Source organism: Eulemur rufifrons, chromosome 23 (genome assembly GCF_041146395.1).
Source record: "Eulemur rufifrons isolate Redbay chromosome 23, OSU_ERuf_1, whole genome shotgun sequence".
Lineage (NCBI taxonomy): Eukaryota > Metazoa > Chordata > Mammalia > Primates > Lemuridae > Eulemur > Eulemur rufifrons.
Genome location: NC_091005.1, coordinates 31,132,166 through 31,151,435, shown reverse-complemented (window position 1 = coordinate 31,151,435; position 19,270 = coordinate 31,132,166). Strand labels below are relative to the sequence as shown.

The following is a 19,270-nucleotide window of genomic DNA, read 5'->3' as shown; positions in this document are numbered from 1 at the left end:
TAGGAGCAAGGCCAATCATAGCTGCTGTCTACCAGCTGGACATGTGCACTTCTATGGTTGCTTGATCTGCTCCTAGGGAGAGACACTAATATGATGTTCAGGGTTCTTCTACCACAGCTGGGAGGCTGTTCCTGATGGGATGGGTTACTTGGGGAGCCTGTTTTGGCCTCTTGGCAGGATTTTTGTTCCCTGATAACAGACCCCACTGTTGGCAGCTGACAGGAGGCAGTAATCCAGCCCCAGAGTTGTGATCCTACTGGATGACCTAAACCGGTCTGACGACCAAAGTCACTGGGCTGTGAACTGTTGATCTGCACCAAGGCCCTGTGGATTCATGCTAGTCACAGAGAGAAAGTGGCTTTTCTTGTCTCTCCCTACCTCCAGGGGTAGAGTCTACCACTTTCGGCGCGAAAGATGCTGGCTAGGGAGAGGTGGTGGTGCCCCAGTTCGCCCAGTGCCCCGGAGCCTGTAAGCCCCCCAGGCATTAGCCTCCCACGACTACAGAAGTATTCAGAATTCACCCATCAAAACGGGCCTGGCTAGTTGACCGTAGGTCGTGTAAGGGCAGAGCTTGTCGGGAGAGTCCCTGGGCTGGGGGAAGGGAGCTGCCCCACACGGTATCACAGTGCAGCGGCTGGGGTGTGGATCCCAAAAATGGCAACCGCCTGCCCCCAGAGCGTTAGCACTGGGGGTGACTGTTCAGGAGTTGGCAGGTGCTGTATTAGGGAGCTGAGTCATCAGGGTGCCCTGCTGTCTCTTTTATGTTGCCCTCCCACAACCTTATGCCTGTCCAGCAGCTCTCGCTCTTTCTGACCCACCCTGCGTGGGCCTATTCGCCCATGGCAGTTTTCAGGTTAGAGTCCACTACTTAGTGTTCACCTCTGTTCTGGTCCCGCTGCCTGCTAGAGGCAAGTTACCCGTATCCTTACTACCTCCAGCGGTATCTCAGACCAGTCCCTCTGCCACCCAGTGCAGTCCTGGCACAGAGCTCCGCGGAGTTCAAAATGCTTCCCGCTATTGTCCCCTCTCCACAGAGCCCCACATCTCCTGCCTCAACTTTGCACCAACTTCAGGCAGGTCCCTGCCTGAGTAGGTGTGGAGGTCGTGGGGAAGCAAGAAGTTCTCCTGTGGGTCTGATCCCACTTCACTCGCTGGTGAGGCAGGCTAAGCCGTCCCATGCTCTATGCTCTATTGTTTGTCTCACACTCCAGATTTCGAGATCCTATCTCCCGTTCACCTTTTTCACCCTGTTTTGTGTGTTCCACACTGATTCTCTGCTGATACACAATGCTTTTCTTGCAGGGGAGTGATCCACTCATGTGTAGCAGACCGAGATCTACGCCTCTTTCTCTGGGAGCAGGAATCCAGGAGGTCACCTTTATTCCACCATCTTTCTCTCCCCCTCTAGAATTTCCTTTTCTTGAAAAATGAGCTTTTAAGACAACTTCTGGCTGGGTGTGGTGGCTCACGCCTGTAATCCTAGCAATTTAGGAGGCTGAGGCAGGAGGATCGCTCAAGGTCAGGAGTTTAAGACCAGCCTGAGCAAGAGTGAAGCCCTGACTCTACTAAAAATATCAAGAAATTATCTGGACAGCTAAAAATATATATAGAAAAAAATTAGCCGGGCATGGTGGTGCATGCCTGCAGTCCCAGCTACTCGGGAAGCTGAGGCAGGATCCCTTAAGCCCAGGAGTTTGAGGTTGCTGTGAGGTAGGCTGACGCCACGGCACTCTAGCCCGGGCAACAGAGTGAGACTCTGTCTCAAAAAAAAAGACAACTTCTATGGCAATGTAGTCAATATCTTATTATTGTGGATTTCATATGATTTAGCATACTGAATAAGCCACGTTAAAAATAACCTCCGTTTTCTTTTCTTAAAATCTCTCTTCTCTTTCTAACCTAAGCATGTACTCAAAAACCTAAAATCTTCAAACCATAAAAACCTGAGTGGATAAAAGTTGAATTTGTGTGTGTGTGTTTTTTAATCAGTAAAATCCAGAGTATATTTGGGCATTAAAATTTTCTTAACTTCATAAATTGTATCTTAATAATGAAAATGCTCTAGTAAAACTCATAATCTGTCCAGAATTAGTATGAGGTTTAAATTATACAAATATTATTTACTACCTATTTCTCAAATAAAATTTAGGTTTTTATAAAGGAATACTTTTAAAGGAAGTAAGTTTTATTACTTTTAGCAGCCAATAATTACAATCATCCATTTATAATTAGTACACTGTATAAAACTGTCATTGCAAAATCTGATAGGTAGGGTTTGAAAACTGGTAAAATATGCTAGGAAGTAGGGAAAAAAAAATCAAGCATTTATCTTGCCTGTCTCACTTGTACTTCAGGTGACTAAAGAGATGATTATGGCAGATCCTTTTTTTTTTTTCATAAAAAATTCAGCTAATCATATATGCAAAGAAGTGATAGATTTAGTGTGCTATAATTTTGTAACTCCTATTGGAATAACAGACCTGACAATGATTATTAATAGCTGCTAAAATCATTAGAGAGCATTATAGTGTATGATACACCAACAGAGGAAAACTGAATCTATTGATCAATTTTAACATCACAAGAGATAGAACTTACGTCTCCTAATGAGCTGAAACATATAGCACTACCTAAGAAATATTCTTGACAGTGCCTCCCACTCCACTGCCCACAAATGAACTCTGATTCTGATTAAGCTTCTAAATCTAACTACTAGGTTAAAGGAAATATAGGAACAGAGTAACAATGTTAACACCATGGGGATACAATCAGAAATATCCACATTGAGTAATTCTATAGCACTGATAATGTTTCTTTCTATGTCTGTATAGACCTTGTTTAATTTCTGATTTGATAAAACCATGTAGGAGAAAACTGGAGCATTCTGAATAGTGACTAGATATTCAATGATATTGAGAAATAATATTAATTATTTTTGTTTCAAAATGATCTTCTGGTGGGTACAAATAAAACTTCCTTATCATTTAAAGATACATATTGAAGTATTTATAAATAAATTTATATGTTTGTGATTCTGTTTAAAATCACCAAAATTTTGCAGTGGGAGAAACTGCTAGATGGGTTTATAAATGAAACAAGATCAGCCATATGTTGACAATCGTTGAAGCTAGGTGACAGTTGAATGTACATTTATTACACTATTGTCTAGTTTTCTATGTTTTCTAAAATTTTCTATAATAACAAGTCTTAAAAGCCTTTGAAATTCTTTCAGTACCTAAGCTAAATATTTTTCTTATAATTACATTTATAGCATTTATTAGTCAAGAATTTTTAAATTGAAAAGTAAAGAAACATCAGGCAGCATGTGTCCAAAATATCATGAATTCATAAAAAGTGGAGGATTCAAATTTTGAGATGATTATGGGCAAACAACAAAAACGACAACTGAAGATTTATTATAGTCAGTACTTTGTCCATATTTCCAGTATCACTGACTTTCTTAAACCCTTTTAACAGTTTTGTCTCAATATTCAGTTCATTCATAATGAATACTAAATAGAGAGTAAATAAAATCCCATTAATTCTTTGGCAGTTCAAAACAAATACTTCACATTTATGTGCAACTCACCTGCTGTAAAATCTTCAGTCAAATCAATAAAAGCATGAGAATGTGGAATTCGCATTTTACTTTTAGTGGTAAATGCAGGATGCCATGATAAATTCCTAAAAAATAAAATAAGAATACTTTAAAAAAGATAAACATCAAATGAGAATTGTTTTAAAACAGAAAAATCTGCATGTTAAACATTTTAAAATTTATTTTTACTGATAAATTTCATATACCATAAAATTCACTCCTTTAAAGTGTACTTACTATTCAGTGTTTTCTAGTATGTTCACAGTGTGTAATTATCACTTCTACCTAAATCACAAACACTTTCATTACCCAAAAAAGAAATCCTGTACTCATTAGTCACTCTTCATTTTCCCTCCCTCTAGTCCTTGGCAACTATGAATCTGCTTTCTATATGCCTTTTGCTATTTAAGATATTTTATCTAAATGGAATCATACAATATGTGGCCTTTTGTGTCTAGCTTCTTTCAGTTAGCATAATGTTTTCATGTTCATCCACACTGAAGCATGTATCAGTACTTCAGTCCTTTTTATGGTATAATAATAGTCCATTGTGTGGCTATACATTTTATATATCCATTCATCTGTCTGTCGACGGGCATTTGGCTTGTTTCTACTTTTCAGCTGCTACAAACATTCATGTGCAAGTTTTTACCTAGAAAAATGTTTTCAATTCTTTTGGGTATACACCTAGTATACAGGTATACAGCGGGATTGCTGGGTCATAAGGTAAGTATATGTTTAACCTTTTGAGGATCTGTCAAGCTGTTTTCCAAAGCTACTTCACCATGTTACATTCCCACCAGCAATGCAAGAGGATCCCAATATCTCTGTATCTTTGTCAACACTTATTTTTGTCTATTTATTTTATTACAGGCATCCTAGAGGCTGTGATGTAGTATTTAATTGTGGTTTAATTTGTATTTTCCTGATGGCTAACGATGTCGAACATGTTTTCATGTGTTTGTTGGCCACTTGTGTATCTTCTCTGGAGAAATGACTGACTACTCAAATCCTTTACCCATTTTTTAAAATTATATTATTTATTGCTTTATTGTTGAGTTGTAAGGGTTCTTTATATACTTTGGACATTAGACCTTTATCTGTTATATGAGTTGTCATTATTTCTCCCAGTCTGTGGGTTCTCTTTTCACTTTCTTGATGGTGGCCTCCGAAGCACAAATTCTTAAATTTGTCCTTTTGTTGCTTGTTCCTTTGGTACCATAGCCTAATGCCAGGTCATGAAGATGCTTCCTTGTAAGAGTTTTTTAGATTTAGTTCTTATATGTATGTCTTTAATTCTTTTTTTATAAAGAATAAGAAAATAAATTATTTAGTATCATAGAAGGTTTTCTAGGACTATGGAAAATAATGAGGATTCTTTTATAAATATTAATTCCAGAGTTTTGGACAATGCAGAGGAATAAATTTAGACCACCTACCTCACACCACATATAAAAATTTAACTCAAAATGGATCACAGAGCTAAAACTATAAAACTTTAAAAAGAAAACACAGGAGTAAATCTTCATGACCTTGGATTTGGCAATGAATTCTTAGATATGACACCAAAAGAACAAGCAACAAAAGAAGAAATACTAGACATTTCTCCAAACAAGATATATAAATGGCTATCAAATAGATCAGAAGATGCTCAACATCATTAACCATTAGGGAAATGCAAATCAAAACCACAAAGAGAAACAACCTCACAGTCTAGAACAGCAATCATCAAAACCCAGAAAATAACAAAGTATTGGAGAGGATGTAAAGAAATTCCTACTTCTCTCATACATGGCTGGTAGGAATGTAAAATAGTGTAACCTCTGTGGAAAACAGTTTGGCAGTTCTTCAAAAAGCTAAACATGGAATTACCATATGACCCTGCATTTCTACACCCAGGTATATATCCTAAAGAACTGAAAATAGGTATTCAAACAAATACTTCTATACGAATGCTCTTAGCAGTGCTATTCACAATAACCAAAAATTAGATATAACTCAACTGTCCACCACTGGATAAACAGATAAAATGTCATATATCCATAAGTATAATGGATTATTTTTCAGCCACAAAAAGGGCTGGAGTAATAATATATGGGACGATATAGATGAATTTTAAAAATACAATGCCATGTGAAACAAGGCAGATACAAAATGTCCCATACTATATAATTCCATTTATGTGAAATATTCAAAATAGTAAAATCTACAGAGACAAAAATCAGAGTAGTGGTTGCTAGGGGTTGGAAGTAAGGAGGAAGAGAGAGTGATTGCTTAACGGGTACAGGGTTTCCTCTTGGAGTGATCAAAAGGTACTAGATGGAGCTGATAGTTGCATAACATTGAAAATGTACTAAATGACACTAAATTGTACACTTTGTAAATTGTACAGCTAGAGATTCTATGACAAGTACAACAGTTAGTTTTGTTAAGTGATTTTACCTCATTAAAATAATAGTACCACAAGTTGTCCACGTATCTTTCATCTAGTTTCCATTAATGTTAACATCTCATATAACCATAGTGTACTTATGAAAACCAGAAGGTAACACTGGCATACTACTATCAACTAAAGAAGAAACAGCAAGTTCAAATAAAATCATCCCCTACGATTCTTCGTCATTTGAGGATACCCCAGTGACAAAGGTATTCTCATCCTCCAAGGCCCTACTCAAATCAGCTTCCTCTAAAAGGTCTTCTCTCTTCTCTTTCTGTTTTCCTGTTATACTTTTCTCTAGTGGCACTTTGGTCTACATTACTTTAGTTACTTTAGGAACTTCCTGCTTGAGCTACAAAGCTTCTCCAGGAACCCTGACTCATTGCTAATTGTTTCTACGATGCCAACCCAGGACTCGGCTCCCATGAAATAGTCAGCACATAACTGGCTGGACCGAGTCACGGTCTCAGGCAGCATTTTCTATTCTTCTCTATTTCAGTTAGAATTTGCGATGCTTTTCATACTATTGCAGTCCCGTCCAATGGGGAACCATAGATATGCCATCTCCAAAGAGCAATTTAAGGCTAAGTCTGACTTAACACAGTACCCAACTGACCGGAGAGTAAACAAGGTTTATAATTGTGGGTTTGGTTTTGATGTCTTTGCAAATCAGAGAGACACAATGTACTAATTTGTTCTTGGAAGGTGGAATCTGACAAAAAGGATAAGCATTCATCAGGAAAAATGTTTTCTACAGAGTGTATTCTACAAACTGCAACCTCTTCCCAATAACCTTCTACACTCATTTTAGCACACACTAGGACTAAATACACTTTAAAATAGACAAGACAGTAAAATAAAAAATCAAGCAGTATTCATACAAACTAATTTTACTATTTTGATCCAAATCCCATAATATAATAAGGTCATGATAATAAGAAAATATTAAAATGATTGAGAAATTACATATAGCATTTGCTGTAAGGTAATTCATGCCAAACAACTCATTTGATTATTCTTTCATACTACACAAGGTTGGAAATCTTTAAAATAATTTCAATTAAGTCCAATTCAATAATGACCAATTCATTTCTTTTTTAAGATAGGCCATTCATTCATCAATTCTATAATTTCCAAGTCTTCAAGTATTTTTAGTTACTAAAAAAATAATCGGACTTGGGCTAAAGATTCTCTGACAAATTTAACCCAAAGTCATTTCAGAAGACTTTCCTAATGTTCCCAACAAATTTGTGTTATAAGCCAAGAATGAATTAAAAGCTCAAGCTTTAATAGAGTCAATGAGGTTGATCATGTGGCTCTGTCTTTAATTACTACCTAAGCCTTTACTGATCAAATTCCCTATAAAATTTTTTTTCAACTTTGTATTTAGTTTTATTACATGATATGCAAAAGGACAAAGGTTTTCTTAACATACAATATACAACACACAAGAAAAAACCTGGATATTACACAAAAAAAGTATATAGGACTATAACTCAAGGACTTTTCTTAGAGTCAGGATGTTTTTCGCTTGGTTTAACAGGCTCATCCATATCACATACCAGGTGCAGAGACAGAGAGGCTTTGGAGTTGAAGAACTAAATCATTCAGTGATATCATCGTGGCCCAGACTGTCTCTCTGTATTCGACTATCTTCGGCTTGTGATTGCTGGATAGCAACATGCGTACGATACATTATACATGGAGACACAATTCACCCCACTGCACACGTGTCCCCAGGCACGGTGGGTCTGACACAGTGTATAAGGCACATTAGGCTTAGCACAAAATAATGAGGTGGTCCTCGCATGCAGAAAATAAAGTTTCCCCCAGACAACCCAAATCACCATTTGGGGAAATCCTATTTTTTTCATTCTGTATATCTTTATTCTGAATGAAATATTGTCTTTATCTGTTTGAACACTGGCAGGAACTATTGACATCCAGGTCATTATTAGACAGCTAAATGCTTACAGCAGCAAAATTTAAAGCTGAAGAAAGGGGATTGCTTTATGTCTACACACATAAAAGGAAAATTGAAAGTAGTTATTACCCATCATCATCAGAAGAGTAGAATTTCCTTAGCAAATTGTGTTCAAGTGCATACTTTCACTACAGGAAGTCAACAGGGACTTTTCCTCATTGGAAACTTAATCTGCTCTGTCTTAGTGATTAAATTGTGTTAGTCCTTTTATGTTTCTCCTCATACTTTCACTCAATTGTAGCCTTAAGTCTTATTGAAAAAAGGAGTAAATGTGGTTCTTTCACCAAGGCGTGTCAGTGTTTATTGCCATAGGGTGTATTTATCTACAAAGCTGGATGCCATGAATAACAGAAATATAATCAAGTCAGAGCTAAAACCCAAGATCGCAAGATAATATATTCACCTTAGCCCTTTGGAGTATAGGATAATAGACTTTTATGGAGAGCAAAACCTATAAAATTTTTAAAAGGCTTACTTTGAAATAAAGCATAGCTAGAATTTTGGAAAAATTCAACTTGTGACATTTTATCTTAGGAGGTATTTAATCAAATTTCAAAGGAGGAATTTAGAACAGTGATAAAGCAAAAGTCATAAATGGACAGACCACAGGTCAAATTCAGCACAAAGATGTGTGTTATTTGACCTACTTATTCCTTTAAAAATCTTGAATTCACTCCTTAAACTTTTTGTAAAAATCAGATTTCACATGAAATCTGGATTTCCAGTTTCTCTTGAAATATCAGAGGATCTGGCAACCCACTAGCCCTGTTCAGACAAAACTAGCTCCTACAGGCAGCAAAAGTTCTTATCTTCCCAAACTGCTTTGCTTACTTTGGTTTCCTTTTTGGCCAGTTTAGACATCTGAATTTGTTACTCCTAACAATATATTAATTATAATCTTGTTTCTTGAACATTTCAAATCAATATTCTAGTTCTTACTTGTTGGCTATCCTCTGTTATTATACATTTACAACTCTTAAAACAGCAGTAGCTGACTATTAGAGTTTATTTTATACACAATGTCTATTTACCATTCTGATGTTTACCAAAGGTGGAGGGAGAATAGAAGAGCTGTTGTTTCTTTTTGTGGTACATTTTAAGATGGTTGAAAACTGAACATATATACAGGTGTGTATCTGAATTAAAGTGTTTAAAATTTATCATTGAAAATAAAATTCATTTGTCTTTCTACCTTTAAAGTTGATCTTTGTACACATCATAGTTTTTCAGCAATAAAAAGCAGACATCATATTTTTCAAGCAACTGAACTCATATAGACTGTAATCTTTTCATATATGTGCCCAACTCCATTTGAAGGCTAAGGTCACAAATATAAAATGCTCTGATGACAAAGAAAGAACAGCAGAGATGAAAAAGTGGGCAGTTCTAAGCCATGTTGATGCTATTCATTGACATTTCTCAACCTCTGTAGAAAATTCCAATTATTAGCTTTTCCCGTGCAGGCAACAAAATTATGTCCAAGTGTTTTAGTTTGCAGGCATCATCACCCTATCTCAAAGAACAGCATTTATCAAAGGATGAATTTAAATGTAATTAATGTCAACTGTAGCTTTTGGTTGCCTATGGTAACTGCTCTTTGAAATGACTGCTAATCCACCCATTTAACAATGATCAGTTTATACTGAATTACTGCTATTTAAGACATCCAGGTAAAGGCATTTATTAGGAGATGGGTCTAGCATGAAGAAGAATCTCCTTCTCCAAGCTGCCCAGTTCCTTAGTCCAGTGGTCTTCAAACATTTTTGCTCAAATACACTCTAAAGGAATTTTGAAAAACTATATATACTCTAACACATTAAATAATTTCTAAGAAAATAATCTAAATGTTTTTATCACTTTAAATAACTGTAAAGTAAATAATTTGTAAATCTATTAGAATTATTAAAATTTTCAAATAAAATGATTTTTTAAATATAGAATATAAATACAACATTGAATTGTTATCCATCATCACCCACAAAAAAAATCAAAAAGAAACCCCATATGAACAAGGTCAGAAATTATACATCTTTCCCTCCTTTTATCCTTGAACTTGCCCTTCCATTTCACTTTTTAGAGAACTTTATCATGATGTGGAATGTTTTTATATCTGAAGTCTTTTTAGTGATGACTGTAGCATTATTCTCCAAACAAAGATATGTCTACAAACTCGTCTACAGAATAAAATTGGTATATAACTGGTTTTGTTCATGGATCTCAGTGTTTAAAAAAATCTTTCAGTTTGAATTATTTTAACCATTAGCGTATAACTTATCAATTATACAGTTTGATAACTAAGCCAAAGGTAAAATTTTATTGGAAATGTATTTTTAAAAGAAATATACAGAGCCTTAAAATATATTAGTTTATTGCTCCTTAAAAGAATATGTCATGGCTAGAATGAGACAGAATTCAATATAAAGTTTTTTCCTAGTTTTTGTTTTTACAGGTCTAAATACTATGAAATCTTACTCATATAAATAGGTAGATTGGAATGAAAGGAGTTTCATTACAGCAGTGATTCTCAGGTCTTTGAACTCCTCTGTAATCATATATCAAAAATCACAGTTATCTATCACCAAAAATAATTTTTAGTACTCTATCAATTAGGGCTTCCTTTAAGTGTTAAAAGCAAAGAATTGGAAAGTCCCTGACTTGCAAAAGTATGCATAATCCACTCATTAGAGCCATTTACTTCCTCAGTTTTTGAGAAGTATTCTAAAGGCATTACCAAGATTTATCAAATAACTTTTCACTATACTAATTATCTTTTATTTAGAGGTACCTTATTTAACCAGATATACTAATAAAGAGTTTGGGAAATCTTTTTATTGTATCTTTGCCAATATTATATGGTTTAATTAAATACTTCATATTCTTTAAATATATTTTCATTAAAATCTCCCCGAAAATTTAATATTAAGAAGCTATTTTTAATTTTTTAGGTGTGATAAATGTGTTGTGATTATGTATTCTTTTAAAAATCCTTATCTTAAAAAAAATCCTCATCTTTTAGAGATATATTTTGAAATATTTATAGATTAAAAATGTCCAAGGAGGAGGGAGTATAAAAAAAGGAAAATGGGAGAAAAAAATATGGATGAAAAAATAACTGGCAATGAGTAATTGTTGAAGGTGGGTGGCTTATATGCAAATTCATTGTCTCATTCTCTCTACCTTTGTGTATGTTTCAGATTTTTCATAATAAAATGTTTAAAAAAAAAAAACTTAGAGCTGCTGACTAAGCTTATTCAATTTAGGGAAAATGTCTGCCCTATAACCCAAATAGCAATGCCAGTCCTAACTGTCAAACCAATCTCCAAATGAAAATTATTTTCTGTCAGAAAGAATGTGACCTCATTTTTTTCAATTCAAATAAATGTGCTAATGTGAGTTTCAAGGAATAGCATAAAAACTGCTAAGAAATGACAGAATATATATTGTAGGACAGAGTACTAAAAGCAGACAAGATTAAAATAATGCAATTCTGATAAAATTGATTTATCTACTTTTACAAAATAGGCTATAAAATAAGATGGTAAAGCAACATGTTATTTATCATTAGCTAACTTACAGCATGCAATATAGCGCAACTAAAATAATTTATGTAACAAGAAGTACACCAAAAGATGTAATAGTCTTCGGTGAATGTGCATATTGAACTCTGGGGTCTGGCTTTTGGAGTAACTAAATAAAAATAGAGTACAAAAATCATTCTACTGTTGTCATTTCAAAAGAAAAATTAAAAATTAAAAAAAACCAGAAATAACACCATTTCATTCTCATTTCATTACACATAGAAAACTTTTCCTATGAATTTAATAAAAAAGGGAAATACTACAAAAAATTATTTGGCTCAGAAGCCAGCATGTAAATTTATTTACTAGACTATAGGATTATTATATTAATAGTATACAGAAAATACTAAAGATAAAATTTCATAAAACAAGATGCTTTAAATGGAATTTTCTTGATATGACTTGATAAAACACAATGCTATATTATAAATAAATGCATATCAAATATGAAAGAAATCATGTAAAAGTGGTATTCATGGGTTTAACAGTCCTAGAGAATACTGCAGTCACATTTGAAACAATTGCCATCCAAAATAACTTTGGCATGAAAGGTACCTTCTTTGCACTTAATGATGTGTCCTAAGGATAAAGAACCAAGAATAGCTGAAAGATCTGCTTTTTGCAATTCAATGTTTCTCATAGATACTCTATTAGCTTTGGTCTCCCAAGGCTCTCTCTCAACAATAATGGATTCTTTGATAATAATCAAGAAATAAAAGTGGCAAAGTCATTAAAACAATAACTGCCATTACTACCACAACCCCACTCTAGCACATCTGAATTCAGAATGTATCAACGTAGACCACTTTAATGCCTGTTTCCACAGCTAAGCTTCATGTTAACAGAAATGTGTAAGAAAGAGAAAAACTGCAAGTTCTATTAATTTGGGATATCTTAATTAATCACAAAAGGAGATTTCCCCTGTGTTTGATACCTATGGGTTTTTACTCCCCAGGAAATGAATCATTTAGTAAGATTTAGGAAGGGTAAGGACTATGGCATTTTCTTGTGAAGAAGAAAATGACGGTGAAAACAGGTACATTCTCAGGCATATCAATTTTAGGTAACAACACCTATGAAACCTGAGGTTTTAGAACGTGATTTGCTTAAAATGATCTATGCTTCTATATTCCTTTCCAAGTCTTTACTTATGGTAAAGTGAATAAACACAGGCTACTGTGTTGTGTTTCCAAAGATGGCCACATTATTTACCATCTCACATGCGCTTTTGCATTCAATTTTGCCATGCCTATATTAAGAGGCAGAGTCTACAATCTTCTAACTCTACCAAATTTTAGCCCAGAAGTGACTCTGTTTAACTTCTTAAGGGACCTGCAGTTTCTGCCTATACTTCTTGGAATGCTCCTTATTGGAAAACGGTCATGATGCTGCAAGAAAGTCCAAGCTAGCCATGGAGAGAGACAGAGAGAGAGGCCACATGAAGGAGTACCACCAAAGACCCTTGGTGACTATAAAGATGGCAATGATTGTACAGGAATGAAGGCAAGAGCATAGGCTTTTAGAACTCAGAAGATCAAGACTCAATTCCCACATTTGCCATTTATTTACATGTTGTGAGCTTGTAGTTGTCACTTAACCTTTGAATTAGCATCTTTAGTCATTGTTACCCACACAAGCTATCTGTTGTGAGAACACAAAATGAGACAACTGATGTAAAGTGCCAACCCCAGAGTTACTCGGGAAATATTAAAAAACAAACAAACACACAAACAAACAAAAACAAATAGGCTTGGGATTCTCCTTCTCTTCATTCCCCGTCCAACTCTAAGCCTCACAGAGAACAGAGAAGCTGCGCAATCTCATGGTATGCTTCCTCTGGAGGGGCATGATGAGGAGGAGGAGAAAAGTGGAAAAAGGAGGATTAAATTCCTGATGAATTACTCACTCACTCTGGGCCTCAATTAGAACCTGAAGGTATGGGACCAGATAAATCTTAAGGACTTCTCAGCAATGTCTTATATATATAATAGAAAACATGGAGATTTCTTTTGGCTATATCTTTATTTTGCCCCAATATTACTACTTCCATAGAGTGTGCAACAGTAATACCACACCTAAGAGTCATGCCTAGCAGCACTGGCTCCTAGGACAGGCGAATACAACAGATGATCACACAGTCTGAAAAGAACGTATGCCTCCCAGTTAAACACACACCTCCACTCAGGACTGCTGTGGAACTCACTCAGAACTGGAGCTCAGAGCTTAGGCCTCCAGAGTATTTAAAATCAACTATTTGCAGGGCATTTTCAATGTATAAACTTTAAAAAAAAAATAAAAAACCAGAATCCAATGAAAGGACTTAATCTATATTTTCAGAAATTATAAATAATTCTGATACAATCTACCCTAAATTGAAATACATACCAATTTTAAAGTCTGCTGTATACAACATGGTTTTTCTAACTACACTAGTTTTAAAACTGACTTTTTTCAATACATATGCAAATGCAATGAAATAAAACAAAATGTTTCCTCTCAAATGAGAAAACAAAATTCTGATATATGCCAGTAAAATATGCTGAATTTAAGACACTGTTTTAACACATTGACTGCCACACTAGAAAAAAAAAATTTTTCCCCTGGGGCCATGGTGTTTTATTAATAAAATAGAATAAAAACTTAGAAAACAAAAGAATCCTTTCTAATTTAAGGATAAATTTGTTATTTTTAATTGTTTTCTGTGCGTGAGTTATATGCTACTTGAAAAATAGTTCATGAGGCTCCTAAGGTAAAGAGACGTGTGAGTTATATATGCTTTACGAGGCCCCAGGCTCAAAACTATTAATAGCATGAGTTAAAAAAAACTCACATGGCAGTTAATGCATTAAATATCATTAGTTACTATGGTCATGATGAAATGTTGCCATAAAGTTTTTTAAACAGAAATTATAAAACTGTGACTTTCTTAAGAGAAGTTAATATCTTTCTAAACAATCACTACAAATATACATTCAAAATTATTAAGATTTAACTTAAAGCAAGGTGAGTAAATTTTGAGAGCTTAAACAATTTACTCAAAAACAAACAAAATTTCACTTAAATATAACACTACCAAACAGAACCTAAAATAAAGCAGTATGATAAATTACCAGGGAATCTTAGGTCTTTTAATTGATCCCTCAAAAGCATCTAGTGGGACTCCAGGAAATAAAATTATGGATCCTTAAGAAACTATAACATGCCCCTTGAAATAATCACAGCATATAAAATTTTAAGTCATCTGTTAAAAGCTTTTCACTATTTCTGTGGTTTAATTTTGCAAAGACAAAGGTTTGGGTGAGAAACATTGGGAAAAGAAATGAATTCATCTCCAATAGCAAAGTTTCGTTAGGAAAAGAGAAGAGTTAGAAAACTGATGTAATGTTTCTATGGAATTACTGATAAAAAACTAATTTCTCAAGTTCTAATGGATTCTTTTTAACAACAGTGTTAAAAATATAAAGTGTGGGGGGTGAGAAAGGGAGGGGCTGAAGAATACATGAATTTCAAAGCCACATTTTCTTCCCTAGGATTATGAGTATTAATGCTGATTACAAAGTTAAAAGCTACCTTGAGGATTATTTGGTTTTATTTTGTGCTAAAATATCATAATTTTCATATTCCTTCTAAACAATAAATTCAAATGATACAATATATTATTATTTTATTAAGACAAATATTTATGCTTTCTGTAATGCATTAGCAAACAAAATCCGCAGTAAAAATGAAGAATGATTTAATAAATCAGTCATTGGTTATAATGTGAGATAAGATGAAAGGTTAGATGGAAAAATAGGAATTTATTCCTTCTGGATTGACTATAACTGACTATATTTAAATAGAAGAGACAGTTTTTCCTGATAATGAAGGGAAAAACCCACACACACAACTAACAGTTAAAAATGACTGCTTTCCGTGCCACTAATATTACATTCAAATTTTTCATGCAATTGCTTGTCGAGAAAATAGTATATGGCAAAGTATGTATCTGTCACGTACCTACATTAATATCCCCAAGTATACAACTTGGGCCTGACCCAGAAATATGTTTGAACTCAGTATGTGAGTCATAGAAAATGTGAACAGAACAACATTATATTTGGCTTTGATTAAAATTACAGGTACAAGGGTTTTCACTTCAATACTAAAACAATATTCTAAATGCTCAGGCAACATCAGATTCAAATGCCCTCTTAAAGAAAATGCTCATTAACCATAACCTCACATCACTGGAGAAGCTGCTCTAACACTTAATAGCTAGGTGTTATTTCTCAGTAATGTGGCACATTATTAAATTATTTCAAGTCATTATAAAGTGAAGTTGAGGCACAAACTGAAGCCTCACCTTTGACCATTTAATGCGTTTCAATTATCTCCTGCACCTCAGTAGATTTAGCACCTTTCCTGTCCCTGTCAGATAACCCCCACTGTACCAATTACAAGGGATTCTTCTGCCTGTTTCCATTCCCTGCTTGGGCTGACCATGTGAACCTTTTTTATAGCCAACTGGTGGTGCTAGTTTTATCTGTGGGCAATCTCATACTTCCACATCAGCACCAGGCCAGATTAAAGCCATGGGCTTTCAGGTACAATCCTACAGAAGATACAGAAGGTACAATCCACACTCTATATAAAGATCTTTGCAACTTTCCCATAAAACTAAAGTGCTGGCCAAATTTTATTAACTTTAAGATAATCATGAGTCTGGCCTACCCATACAGCACAAAGTTTAAGTGGTAAAAGGTAGATTTCTTGATATTATCTATCTAAGACTGGGCTACCAATCAAGGTCATATGAATAGTCCGAAATGTCAAGGCTGATGGCTTTGTCACTTATGCACCTATGGAATGTCTCTTGTTTATAAAACTGATATGGCCTAGATATATTTTTCTTATTTTAGTAATATGTTAATGCTTGCTCCCATTTGGGCATATTCAGCTTTCTGTCGTCTGAAACATGATACTGCTAGGCTACAGTCACCCTAACAATGCTGCTGACAGAAATTCTTTTTTGTCAATTTATATAACTTCATTCTTTAAATTCACATCAGGACAAATCTTGGATGCAAACTCGTCACTTACTATTGTTTAATCTGTAACTGAAGTTTAAATGAGATATCATAAAAAACAGAGTATTACTCCGGTGTATTAGAATATATCATGATATAATGTATAAAAAATGTAACCAAACACGTCTTTAAGCATAAGTTTTAAAAGCTATATTTTTCAAAGAAGCAGAGAAAAAAAATCTAACAGAATTCAGAACAAATAAGCTATAACACTATCATTTGAAACTCTAAATAGTTTTCTTGTGAAGTAAAAAATCCAGAAGGATATTAAAAGTTTTACTTTTTGAATTGTTAACAATAGCTGTTTCACACGTTTTAATTTCTAAAGATCAAACTGTAACAGATTAAAGATATTCCAATTATTTCTTTGACTAATGTGGAGTTACCATGAAATCAACCAGGCTAGAAGTTACCATCACATTCTCAATCACATGTCTACCTTTGAAGGGAGGAGAAGAAAGGACACGATTTCCTGAGCAGGCCCAGCTTGTCATGCTAGGAGCGGCGTGGCCTGTGTGTTCCCCACACCACCCTGAACTCCCTTCCTCCCAGACTCGGCTAATAAGGCTGACAGGATTTCCATTCAAATTGTCTCTAAAGCAAAACTCTACTCTCTTTCCAATATTTTGGGCGAAAAAACAAGTTTCTCATTCAAGATTCATAGTAATTCTTTCAATGTTCATCATGACTAGCATCAAAACACCCATATTCTTTATTGAAAACTTTCTGAACAAGTGATAGGAAATGTGTCTCTTCAGAATATCTTAAATTTTGTCTACGGCCATACCATGCCCGATCTCTTCTGATCTCAGAAGCTAAGCAGCGCTGGGCCTGGTTAGTACTTGGAGAATACCTTAAATTTTAACAATTTACTCATTCGCATGCCTGTGAAGCACATTTCAGAAACCAATCATAAAACAAACTACTTCTACAAAACACAGAGAGAAGGCTCCTTAGGTTTCCAAGTAGCTGGGGAAGACACTGATAAAGGTGGTTATCTGTACTTCTGGAAGGTCAAAAAAGTAAATAAATGTGTTCTGTACTCTTGAACTAACTTTGCCTTGTCAGATACAGGAAAAAAATCAACCACATGAGGTATCTCATGAAAAGTATCTTACTATCATGAATTCTTGTGGTAAGAGGACAGTTCTATTTGGATCCAGAGGAACTATAACAGAGATCATTGCATTGCAAGATTTCAGGCAGTTTTTCCTAAGAATTGCATGCTTGGATAAGTAAGAAAGGCCCAGCATACAGACTGGGTATATAAAGTATATACTGAAGTTTCCAGAGCTTAGAGGAGGAATGCTTATAATTTCAGGCAATTAGTATTATTATTTGTTTTTTCTGAAACAGAGTCTTGCTCTGTCACCCTGGGTAAAGTGCAGTGGCATCATTGTAGCTCACAGCAACCTCACATTCCTGGGCTGAAGTGATTCTCCTGCCTCAGTCTCCCGAGTAGCTGGGACTACAGGCATGTGCCACCATGCCTGGCTAATTTTTCTATTTTAGCAGAGATGGGGTTTCGCTCTTGCTCAGGGCTCAGGCTGGTTACGAACTTGTGACCTCAAGCAATCCTCCGGAGTGCTAGGATTCCAGGCATGAGCAACCATGCCTGGCCAATTTTAGGTAATTGATTGCTCACTGAACAAATGACAGAAAGAAGAAACAAAGATTATCAATTAAAGTCTGGGAGCTAACATGAATCTGGTGGAGGATCCGATCAGGACAGCAGCTACCTATCTTATTTAGATTAAACCCATTCATTTCAAAAACATCTAATGAACCAATATTTAAGTGGGGATCTGTAAAGTTTGAATGTCTAATTTCCAGGGGAACAAAGAGACTAATCTGGCTCTTAGAAAGCAGTTGCAGATCAAATCCAAACTGTTTGAGAAAGCTTATATGTTGACCAAATGCCCTTTTAAAAATCTTTTAAGAACAATGATTTCCAATGAGTTGGTTGTTCTCCAATGGTTTGAACAACCCATTCATACAGACACACAGTCTCTGCAGTAGCAACAACACATACAATTAATTACATGGCTATAATCATATTTACTCACCCTCCTAATAGTATCTGTGGCTGGTTGGATTCATTTGTAATACCGAATATATCAGGAATTAGATCACCATTGAAGCTGAAAAGAAAACAAAACAATAAGCAGCTATTTTACTAAATTCTCACTTCTAACTTACTTTGAAAGCAAAAATAACTTCGAGGAGGCGTGGTAGAGATTACAATGCTCACCAGTATCTAGTTGTAGTCAGTGAAATGTCAGCACAAGTGACATGTGTCACTTTCAGGTCAAAGTGTGTAATTTCTGTTGCTGGGCCCTCTGGCCCTCTCTGAGCCTGCGGTGGCAATGGGCAGAACTAGCGTTTCAGAGGGTCCAGTTACAAAGACGGTGGGGCCTCTGATGACCTGACTGACTAAGGCACAGAGCAGAGCCTATCACTGATCCACACTGGACACGCAGTGTGAGCACGAAATAAGCTTCTATTATGAGATTTTGAGGTTGTCTAGAATCTTTGTATCATCTTGCCTATCACTGAGTGATAAGGAGACAGCACTAATTCCTAGAAACTTACTTCAGAATCATG

The 19,270-nt window shown here is 35.2% G+C and overlaps 1 protein-coding gene across 2 annotated transcripts in view; it reads right to left on the bottom strand.

Annotated features, from left to right (window-relative positions):
- The window catches only part of ITFG1 (integrin alpha FG-GAP repeat containing 1), a 292,249-nt gene that overhangs the window by 263,763 nt on the left and 9,216 nt on the right, over positions 1-19,270 (bottom strand). For both annotated transcript variants that reach the window (XM_069456742.1, XM_069456741.1), the window contains exons 5-6: positions 18,733-18,807; positions 3,590-3,684 (exon numbers count right to left, since the gene is read on the bottom strand). In XM_069456742.1, the coding sequence (XP_069312843.1) occupies positions 3,590-3,684; positions 18,733-18,807 (170 nt within the window). The remainder of the gene's footprint in view (positions 1-3,589; positions 3,685-18,732; positions 18,808-19,270) is intronic.